Genomic DNA, 11,818 nt, shown 5'->3' with positions numbered 1-11,818 from the left:
CCATGAATTCAATGACAACCCAGCCCAGTTATTCATCCATCCATCCATTGGCTATGCCGCTTCTTCATGTAGGGACGCATGAAGGGGGGGGGGGGGCTACCCTTACCCTGTAGCCCCTGTAGCCCCTGTAGCCCATTCCAGCTGACATAAGGACAAACAACCTCACACAAACACACTGACACTAATGAATACTTGAGAGTTGTCAATTAACCTAATGAGCATGTTGTTGGACTGTGGGGAGAAGCTGGAGAACCCAGAGAGAACCCTTACAGTGAGAAAGTGCAAACTACAGGCAGGAAGGCCACAAGGCTCAAACCAATCTAGTTATTGATGAAATATTTGTATGTTGATTGCAATACAGCCAGTAAAACAAACAAATAAATGAATATTTAAGCCACAGGTTGATCAAAACGTGAGTGAGGCTCTAGGAGACTAAGAGAAGCAGGAGACTGAGGGGGAAAAGGACAAAGAACTAGACTAACAAATGGCTGAACTGCTTGTATAAAGAGTCTTGAACAGAAAACTATCATAGTTTATTGGACTTTTACAGTCACCTCTGCCTCGAGGCTAGAGCTGAAGCACCTGTGTTTACATAAATACAATGTACTGTACATGTGCAAGTGCAAAGATCCGAAGATGTGCACGTCCAAACAGTTTGCCTGAAGGGAAGACACATGTTCCACAGACCACAGGACAGATGTTCTGGCCTCTTTATAGCAAAACACTGAGCTGTTCAAAGAGGCCCTGCTGACCCGGGCAGAGCGACTCAATTAGCTTCCCATAATGAGACCACACTGTGGGGGGTGTTTACATAAGCTTATTAAAACATAATCCTGCTAACAACGGTGTACTGTAGCATGCCAGACAGGCCTGTAACCATTGTGTTAGCTAACAGCAGGTTGGTTGCTGTGGTCCTCCTCAGAGATGAGGAGAGAGGTCAGATGAAATATTTTTTTATGTGAACATCAAGGCTGATACTGTCGTTTTTGGATAAAACCAGACTTAATCCCTCCCCAGTAATCTCACTTTATAGATGTTTTCTAACAGACTATAATCTCTTTTTTATTAACAACCGGTTGACTACTATTTTTTCTCCATGTCTTCGACTTTGCATAATGTAGTGCACGAGTGCTGAGTTTCAGGAGAGCAGGAAACATGACATGGAAATGACTTTTCAGCCACTGTCTTTTATGTTTCTGGTGACCCAGTAAATGCACAAAACCAATGTTCAGTCTGGTGGTAACTCACAGGGGAGAGATTCCTCTCACATGACAGAGTCATTTGTCAAATCATCATTATTATAAAATATTGATTACGAGAGATTCAAAACAATCACGAGTCGATCAAACAGATACATGCCAGGCCAGGGGAACTTGCAACAACTCAGCGTAGCCGCCGCATGGGCCTCTTTATCCACCTCACTGGACAGGTTCAAAAAACACATGGTGTGTGCCCATTTGTGCGAAAGAACCCCATAGAGCTGGCACCTCACCACTTCACCACCACTCTTCCTATGATCTAAGGCCTGTAAACACGTCTAATGTTGCTATGGGGTCAGTTAACATTTGAAGTGGACTTTAACTTGAGCCGTATTTGTTTGCATGTAGCCAAATGAACAGCATTAAAGCTATGCCAAATTAAATATTTACAGGGTCTGTTCACAGTGTACCCATGGATTCACATAAACCTCTACATGTTATCCAGAGTAATCAGAAATGAGAAAAATAGCTTTCTTAGTGGGTTGATACTTCATAAGTGTTTATTTGCAATGGACATTGAGGACACCACCTTAGCTGAAAGGTGAAAAAGGTACAAGATGATTCTGAAAAATAAAATTTGACCTATAGTGATAATTAAAAATTTTCAGGACTTCACTGTAGAACATGTCACGCGACGTTCACTTGAAGTACACTGAACTCTTCACACCAGTCTGACCTCTCAATAAACTCTATGTGTCATAATCACACAGAGACACCTCCTTACACTTACAGTCATTTAAACATGTGAAAAGATGAGGACAACTCTTGTAACAGGAGGGTCACAGGGAAGAGGAGGTGGTCTTAAGCATACTTTGAAAGCAGATTTATGTCAAGAATAATGAACTGTACTCAATTACTAGTTAAATCTATGTGTGGGTGTCTTCTAATCAGGGCCCCAGACATATTGCATCGCATTACAAGAGCTTGAGCAACGGTTAATCCTAAAGACAATGTACAAAGTGAACCACAGTCTACTGGTTGGATCCCTTCACACCCCCACAGACCCGATCGACGAGGTTTATGTTCCTCAGTAATCCTGCCCCATGGGCTGAGCTCCAGTTATTATGCTGGCAATTATCCAAGGGGTGCAGGAGAAATCCCTCACCAACTTTAAGACATCAAAACTGATTATGGTGGTGCTCTTTCATGTGGAGTCAGAGTTCAGTTGTTACCTAAATGACTCTCAAAAGTTATGTAATGATGTGGGTTTACAGGACTGAAAAGTTCAACGACCATCTGAGCAGCTGAAGCAGGCTACAGATGACTTGGCCACCCATATCACCATTATCTCACCTAGCATTCATTTTAAAGGGCTAACTGTTTCCATCCAGTTGGGTCACATGAAGAGTTCACACACATATATGACACAGAACATTATGTTTTTATTCTGAGTGTGATCCATGCAAATAAAACGTAAATCTGTTGTTTTATGGGGGATTATGCCATGGGCAGAGCGAGGCTTACATTTTAAGATAACTCTAGCATCATGTAAAATGGAACGATGTTGGATTGTGTTGATTCATATTGATATTTTCATCTAATTCTTGGCACTGATTTGCACAATTGGTGGAAATGAAATTTACAGGAAACACATTTTAAGAGTCAGATAAAGAATTTAACACTAATAAAAAAAACCTTTTAGGTGGGGCAAATGCTTTAGTTTTCCTGGGCTAGTGCCTCTGTTAGCCAATGTCTGCCACAGTGGAAAGAGATCTGATTGAGCCACAAAGGTCATTTAAACGTTGGTTTTGCCTGTGTGAACCTGTGACCGTGAAATGCATACAGTTAGATTACCACTGTGTGATAATATTATGTCAGTTCCACAGGAGTTCCATAGTCTTCGAGGGTTTGATGATATTGGCTCACTGACGTGTTTTACGTTTACATAGGTTACACAAAAACCCTTATATGTTTGCATAGCACTGAGCTCTGCAGTTTTATACAGTAGAGTATTTATTCACATTTCTGCCTCAGAGGCAGTTTGGGTATTTGGATGAAGTCTAAATTAGTAGAGGAACACATGTGCATGGATGTCAGACAGTCTCACTGTGAAATATGAAATGTGAGAGATGCATGATCCTTACCATGAAATGTTTTCTGTCTGTAGTTTCGTAACTGACGTCTCCAAACTCTTACCACAGACAATATAGTCTGTACCTCGAGCAGACAGGTAGATATTACAGTCAAACACACCAGCCACATTGCTAAATCAGTGGATGTTTCACAAGATGGCTGCCTCACTGAGACACAACAATGGGCTGAAATATTGGTGGAAAGTGGAGCCACCCTGACTGTCATAATTAGACCACTTGGCACCACTCCTACTCTAGTTTCACCCACTCTGAGGCTGGACAACATACTCATCTGCAGTCTGCCAGACGACACAAACTCTCTTTTAGCTGCCTACCCTATCATTAGCACTTCTAAACAAGTACAAGATACCTAGCTAACTGTCATTCTCTGCCCATTGTTGTATACTGTGGCGCAGACACATAGCTATGAATAGGAGGAAAAGCCTATTTGAGACAATTATAATCATCTGATCTTGCATAGTTCTAAGTCTGGGTGCCGGCAAAACCTCTGAGGTTAAATCTTTGAAGTCCTATTTAACTCATTCCTAGTTTGTTTTTGTTTTTTTAATGTGCAGTAGTTTTTTCTCTCACTTCAGAAATAGCTGAAGTTGTACATCATAAAGGGAATTACGTTTGTAGGGGGCAATGTAGTGAATCACATGGAAGAATATAGAAACTACTCAGACTTCTACTGTATATTTAACTCCTTTTTTGTTGTAGTTGTGTGTCGTAATGCATGATGGTTGCTAGTCATGGTTAGTGGTCATCAGTAGTACAACACTGTACCCTGAATTATGGAATCTCTGGAGGCAACTATCTATCGTGTAAAATAGTTTTCATTTGCCAATCAGCAATAGTTAGCATGTGCTATAGCAAATGTATAGTGAACAATATATAAATAGTGAAATTTAATTGAAATTATGTGGTAGCAGGATCCATGCTACTAGCGGGAATAGCACTAGTATTTGGATCCTTACACTAAAGAGCACCAGAGATAGAGAAAGAGACAAAGGGACTAACTTTCAAAGAACTGATACCCATGCAGCACTCCTGGCATGGTTTTTGATTTAATTGAAATTAGTCTTGGCCAATTTCATTACTGATATTTTTGTACTTGTGTGTGATAGTGAATTAGCGTCCTTTTTATGATGTCAAACTAAAATAAACTCAAACATTGACAAAGCTGCTGTGTTGTTTTGATATGTGTAGACCTGATAATAGTTTGAAGCTTTTGGATATAAAACTACCCTCATTCTACTTTTGGTGTGTTTCTACTGTAGTGTTTCTCCACCTACAAGTTTAGCAAGACAGCATCAAAAGTCTATTACTGTAAGCTACATTTTGGTTGGAAACCTCTGTATTTAGACTGGTTCCTGCTTGTTGTTGTGGTAGTTTTCTGTATTGATTACTTAACCACATAAAAACATATGGGGTCTGTTAAAACCCTTACTATGACACCTACTATAATGACCTTTGAAACCACGAAGCCCCCCCCCCCACACACACTTTACTCTTATCATATCACATCCTCTGGAGTGTGACAGTTGAGATAACGTCTCCATGGAAGAGTCAACAGAGAAAACAGGTTAAATATTTCACATTTTATTTTGTTCCGCTCGTACAGCTCAACAAACTGCTCTCACACCAGAGACAGACACCAACTGAATCACTCATACAGTTAAGTACCATTGATAGTTGGACAGCACAGCCAATGACCAAGTCACTTCTATATGTACACACACATTTATCCTGATGACATTACAAACATCATAAATGATGATTACTATGTAACATACATAATGACACATCATGGTTCATACAACTGCTCTGTATTGCTGTTGATCAGTTATTGGCCCAGAAGGAACAGATAAATAGACAGACAGACAGAGCTGAACGACAGGCTTCTGAAAAATAAGAAGCAAACATAGAATCAGTCTCTTTGGTGATTTCACCTCATTTACTGTGTAATTTTCAAAAAGAGGAGAGAGCTCCATTATACTGACCAACAAAGTATAATCTGTTTAAGGCCCTGACTACAATGACAATGACAGACCCTGTGATCATCCAGACCAGTGGTGTTGTTTCAGTGACACTGAGTAAACTTAACTTTAATTCTTAAGTTTCCACACCACTGATCCAAAGGCCATTGCATGGCAACACTTCAGTGATATGTTTGGACTCTGTGTGATAAGTGCAATGTACGGTGGCACTGCCCAACGTATTGCTGCAACCTTGTAACAGTCACAAAAAGTTCACCTGAGAAGTCAGGCGATGCTTTTCAGTCAAAGTGAACAATTGAAACTCCTAGAGTTTCCTGAAGTTAAAACAAGTGTGTGTGTGTATATGTGTATGTGTGTGTTATCCAGTCCAGGTTGGTTGATGTGAGGAGCTTACAGACCTCCGAATGCGTGGTTGACTAACAGTGTGACAGTCGTATCAACACTTTGAAAAGTGGCACAGACACAAGCTGGTGTAGAGACACCTCAACACCTGCTCGTAGTTACACAAACAATTGTGACAACATAGATCATTCAAACCACTCGTACACAACCTCAAGAACTCATTGATTTCATACAAATTTATACTCATGTACATTTGATTGTAATCCAGAAGGAAACGAGTTAAAATAAATTTGATCTTAATAAGAAGTTGTCATTGAAGCTATAGACACTTCTGGAAACAAAGGCTCAGGATTGGCTCTGATTTTCAACAATAGAGCTTCTGCAGCTTCTGATTGGGGGTTTAAGATATCGATCAGAAGTGTTGGGGTCTGAATTACAGTGTAAAACACATAGAATAATATACTTTGTTAAAGAAGGATATCAAATCAGACAAAAAGGAGGAGTATACTTTTAGTACATAACATCACTGCCTGAACACCTCCCCTCCAAATCAGCTCACATTTCCTTTGGACAAGTCCAGTATGATATGCAGTCCATGTGCCATTACATTTTATTAGCTCCATAATTTTTGGTTGAATGCTGGTCACAGTCATATTTAACAGTTCAGACTGGCTCTGAGCAGCAGACAGTGGTTAAAGTCTCATGCTTTCTGTCTTTTAGGCATCAACATTGGATATTTTATGGTCAAAAGGGAAACCACGCCAAACCCGCAACCACTCTCCAGCTCAGGCAGGCACACTCCGCCTCTACTGAGCTGTTGCTCCACTGGATTAAAGTCAGTCTGGCCAGCACATCTGAGTTTGTCCAGGTGAACGTCACAAATAGAAGTTCGTACATCCAAGTGAGTCCCAATCGACGTGTCAGCAGTTCCAGTTTTATATCAGTCACAGGAAAAAAGTCATCCCCTCCCGGCCTACTGGACGCACACATACTTCTTCCACCAGGACTTGGAGAGCATCTTCATCTTATCAGCTGTGCTGCGGACCTTCCTCTCCCGCCGTGCCCTCCTGTCAGACTGCCGCAGCCCAACGGCGATGGCTGCGTCAAACACCTCCTTCAGATTCTTTTGCGTCAGCGCCGAGCACTCCACGTACGTCACCGCCCCGATTTTTTCCGACAGCGCCCTGGCGTCTTCCTCCAGCACGGGCCTCTCCCGCCGCCTCGCCAGCTCGATCAGGACCTTGACGTCCTGCCGCAGGTCGCACTGCGTGCCTACCAGGAGGACGGGCGTGAGAGGACAGCGGCGTCGGATTTCGGGGACCCACTTCTCCCAGACGTTTTGAAAGGACGCCGGGCTGACCACGCTGAAGCAGAGCAGCAAGGCGTCGGTGCGGCTGTAGCAGAAGTGGCGGAGTTTGTCAAACTCGTCCTGAGGGAGAAAGAAAACCAATAATTAGCAATGTGGTAATGTCTATAAATAAAAGTTTGCAGACTTTCCATTTGGCCTTAATCAAATTCCACACTGTGATAAATAATTTCCCTTCACTTCTCACCCACAAGGACCACACACACTCCGCCGGTCAACACACTCCGGCACCTTAACATCACAGAGAAGGGAACTGCGCCAATAATCATTTAATAACAAGCAGTCTAAAGAGTGTTTACATAGAACTAACACAGACTATGTAGGAGCCCTGCCCATTCATTTATATCATCTACAGTAAATCTCTTAAATTAACACTTCGGAGCCACGTAGCTTCGACTATCAAGGGCCTCCCACATCCTTGAGTACATAGATTAAGGCTGGCAGAAACCTGACACAACCCCCTCCTTCTTTCTATTAACCCTCTCCTATTCTAATCCTTCTTTGCCTCTATACAATGCACTGTGACGACTCAAATCTGTAGAAACAATCAGATTTCACGCTCAGCAATCGCAGTGGACACTTATTAACTTGTGAGTTTCCCACACAAGCGTTTGGCTTTGCTTTGCGATTCCGATGACGTACGTCCATCTCTAGAATATACAGACATATCAACATCTGCGAGTGAGGAGCAACTTTGTTTATCAGCTCTGGCAGCAGCTGTTATCTCCTCCTCCTCTGTCTCTCTCCCTCAGCTTTCTCTCTACCTCTCTATTTCTCTGTCATCTTTTCTTTTTTTTGGCACACCCCGACTTTTTCTGGCACAGGCTCCCCACTCTTAAGAAATTGCATCAGTACATGAAGTGTTTGCTGACTTGTATCTGCCCATTGTTGCCCGAGCTTGTCTGCGTGTGCGCATCTAACGTGTGTAAGTGCAGTTATAACACAGCGTGCAGCTTGCAACACGCTGTGAGGTTTTACATGTATTAGGGGCTTGTTCAAATGCCTCGTTCCACTTTACTGCCAAATTGTCTTTGATTCTGTGAAGAACTGGCAGTGCTTTTGCAGCATTTGTGAATGTCAAATATGCTGCTCCCGGGGCAGGGCTCTATTGAGGTGGATTATCAAACAACCACCCGTGCTCCAGAGAAATTAAAACACCATTTCACAAGCTGTTCCTTTCAAGACTGCCCCCCCCCCACAACATGATAATGAGTCAATAACTGTTCCCTGGCACGTTGCTTGTACCTCTGTGTCCCGTGCAGTGGAGACAGACAGAAAGAAACTGTTTTCATTTTTTCACATATAACCTCCAGTCTCGCCTCAACCACAAGCTATACCTGTTTGAGAGAGCGTTATTTCTAGATGAAGAGTGACAGCAGAGCGCAGGAATTCAGCTATTTCTACACCAGTGAGCTACTTGAAGTAACAGGTAAGAAGCCCTAAAGGAAAGGTGGAAGGCAAGGACAACATAGGCAGAGCACGAAAACAGCAGAGCTCCATATGGATGAATATTTCCACTTTGATTGACCTTTGACTTTTTTTTTTTTTTTTTTTACAATTTGTCAATCTATTGGATGTCAAAAAGTGGGGAAAAACCCTCAAGTACTGTAGTTGAAGAGCTCAAGATGACACTCTGAACTCAGATCAAAAGTGCCACATTTAAGCAGTTTGATAAAAACAAAAAAGTGCAAAAAGCCAATATGTGAGAGCTTGGAACATTCAGTGTTTGGATTTTATGTTTGTATAAATGATTCATAGATGGAAGTACAAAGAACTGTTAATGTAGTGGCTCTGTGAGGTTGTGCTTTGGCATAGTGGTGCTTTGAGCTAAATGCTACCATCAGCCTGCTAACACACAACTTCCTGATGTTTGGCAGGGATGATATAAACCATCTTCGCAATCATATCTTTGAGTGTGTTCGCATGCTTACATTTGCTATTTAGCATAAATATGAAATACTGCGGCTGATAAACAAAGGTTTTTTGGGGGAAAATTTTTTGATCTGAAAGCTGTGTCGGGTTGAGGGGTGAAAAACACGTGTGGCACACATTGCAATCTGGTTAGCATGCCAAATGCTGTGTGTGTGTGTGTGTGTGTGTGTGTATTAACCGAACTCACCTGTCCTGCAGTGTCACACAACTGTAGTCTAACCGGGTTTCCATCCACCTGAACCACAGCTGTTGACACAGAAACACAGACAGAGAAAATATTACTTTAACCCTGTGCACCAGCTCCCACCTGACACCTCAGTGGTTAACATACACACAACCAACCACCAAGAGGATTCTGTGGAATAAACAAAAGTCTGCCAGTTGAAAACACAAAGACCCCCCGCCCGGCTCTTGCAGCTCACAAACGGCCCGCTCCGTCTCGCCCACCCACTCTGCCAGTTACTGTTGAGACCATAACACTTTACTGTCGCTTGGACCACTCAGAGAGCTTTGTTCTCTGTTGTGTTTTGACAGAGGCCATTCCAAGGCTGACTAAGAGTGGGGTGAGGGGGTGCGTGTGTGGGGGGGTAAAAACAAAGCAGATTTTGTTTGTTCACTGACTCTCTTCCAATCAGCCTCACATCCAGATTGGAGAAAAAAAAGTGGGTGAGTCATCTTACAGCGAGTTTCATTACAGGGCCATTTATTCTTTTCAGAAGAGTGAGCACAATGCAGAGCAGCAGGCACATGGAAACATTTACAATACGCCTGGAGTGGTCGGTCATACCACCTGATCAAAGAGCCTGCTGGAACGATTCATGTAGTAGGACAGGCATCATGGCACCCCGCTTTGACAAAAGCGAGGAAAAAGAGCGGGAGGAGAGAAAGAAAGGGAAGGTAAGAGAGAGCGCCCACTGTGTAATCATTTCCTAGTCCCTGACACATGATAATGCTTTGATTTTCCACACCAAAACTGCCTCTTGTCATCCCCTCTCCCAGCCTCCCGCTCCTCTGTGTGTCTGCCACCTGTGGCATTGCGTAACTGCTCAGAAGTCAGCTCTCAAGAGGGCACTCTCTGATCCCGGGCATCGAGAAATGACATCACCACGAAGGGCCCCCGACAGCACAATCGCTCTCTGTCAGGCAGCGGCGAAAGACAATCTCTGCCTCAGAGCCACTGCAACAGATGTGCCTATTCCAGTATAGAGGAGAGGGCTCACGGGTCAAGGCTGACAACAATAGGCAGAGTTGTGCAATCCAAAACCCCTGAACCACAGACTGCTCTGTATAGGAGGGTTGAGCAAGTGAGTGTTTCACAGGATTTGTGTTGGCAAAGTTGTTCTCCTTTACTACACATAACAAGTTCTACTACAAGTTAGTGTGCAGTGGTGCAATGCCAAGTATTGTTTCCTAAATTTGAGATAAACATCTATTTATGTGTGATGTTCATATAGCCTGCTCTTGCATCCTGCAGAAAAAAAAACACAAAAAAGTGTCTTAACAAAAGTGAGGATGTGACCATGAAGAAATAAAAGGGATCAACAGGTCAGAGATGTGTTTTTATCCTGCCAGCACTGGTCAGTTTAAAACAAGTGCCCCCTTTGAAGGATTTAGTTCTCTCCTTTTATTTTTCATTAAACAAAGCCTGCTGGGACTAGTGAGACTGTTTGGAAAAGTGGATCTGTGCCAAATGGAAACCTGGCTCGATCCGGGGAGGACAACTCATGTGCATTAACATTGGTGGAGGACAGATAATAGGAAACACAAACACATCTATCATAACAGTGGAATAATAGGGGGAAATGACAGAATGGGCGGGTGCGCTCAAAACATGAGAAGTTCAAGAAGAATTCAGTGGGAGACAGTCAGGCAGGTAGAAACAAATTGATTTGCCCGTGAAGTGGAAAAAAATGTCATTGGAGTTTAATTCCCCAGAATGAATCCCAGTGTCTGCCTGTGGGAACCCTTCATCTCTAGGAAAAACGAGCTTGGGGTGATACTGCTGCCGTATTTTTCCTTTACACACACCAATCTTTACAGGATTTATCATTCAAAATAAAAGTAGCAATAACTTGACATGTCTTACCAGAAAAGTCATCAAATGCAGTTGGGACGTATTTGGTTGGGTAGCCGTTCGTTGTGTAGCTGACCACCAGGCTGGTTTTGCCCACCGCTCCATCGCCGAGCAGGACGCACTTCAGCAGCCGCTCCTGCGCCTCTCCCGGCCGGGCAGTTTGGGGTTTGTGTGGGGGTACCGGGGGGGCCATGGTCTTTCCGTAATCCATGGTGGTGAGCGGAGGTGACATTCAATGGGCCAGCAGCACTTCACCGCGCTCTCCTCGACTGGCGGATGAAACACCCACCATCAGAACTGGTCTCCTTCCTTCTGCTGCAACTTGCTCACGGTCTGGAGAGCGACTCGTGCGTAAAAGCTCTCCTCTTGAACCTGCACGCTGTCAACTCCAGTGAGGCGAAATCACCATCCCCGTCCACTGGCCCGAGCTCTGCAGTTTCCACCGGGAGGGCGGATCTAAACGGGGTTATATCTCCAGATTGATTTGACTAACCCCTCCCACTTCACCTCCCATCAGCGGAGGGCTGAACACAATGAAGACAGTTCCAAAAAAACATACTGCTTTGTAAAAGTTTACTTAAAATTGGGAGAAATAGGATTCTTATTCCTCTTTTATTTCTATTTTGCTTTATAACAATAAATACTACACAGGCAGCCCATCTAGTGTGTCCTTTTCTAGGGCCATGACCCTGTGCAGGCAAGTCCAAACTTGTCCTCGCCAGTGTGGAGGAGACAACCTTGATGTCCATTTTGAACATGACACATAATGCACT

At 43.3% G+C, this 11,818-nt stretch overlaps 1 protein-coding gene across 1 annotated transcript; it reads right to left on the bottom strand.

The window, feature by feature from the left end:
* Positions 1 to 4,917: 4,917 nt before the first annotated feature.
* Positions 4,918 to 11,486, bottom strand: rhoub (ras homolog family member Ub). Its single transcript, XM_085796436.1, has 3 exons — positions 11,058 to 11,486; positions 9,159 to 9,217; positions 4,918 to 7,102 (listed from the first exon to the last, which is right to left on the bottom strand). Exons 1-3 carry the CDS (start codon positions 11,275 to 11,277, stop codon positions 6,647 to 6,649), a joined length of 735 nt encoding a protein of 244 aa, XP_085652562.1. The 5' UTR covers positions 11,278 to 11,486; the 3' UTR covers positions 4,918 to 6,646.
* Between the last annotated feature and the right edge of the window lie 332 nt (positions 11,487 to 11,818).

This window comes from Trachurus japonicus, chromosome 13, assembly GCF_045865225.1.
Source record: "Trachurus japonicus isolate A0001 chromosome 13, Traja_1.0".
NCBI classification, from domain to species: domain Eukaryota; kingdom Metazoa; phylum Chordata; class Actinopteri; order Carangiformes; family Carangidae; genus Trachurus; species Trachurus japonicus.
Note: the sequence above shows the minus strand (reverse complement) of the source record. Positions and strands in the feature narration are given on the sequence as shown.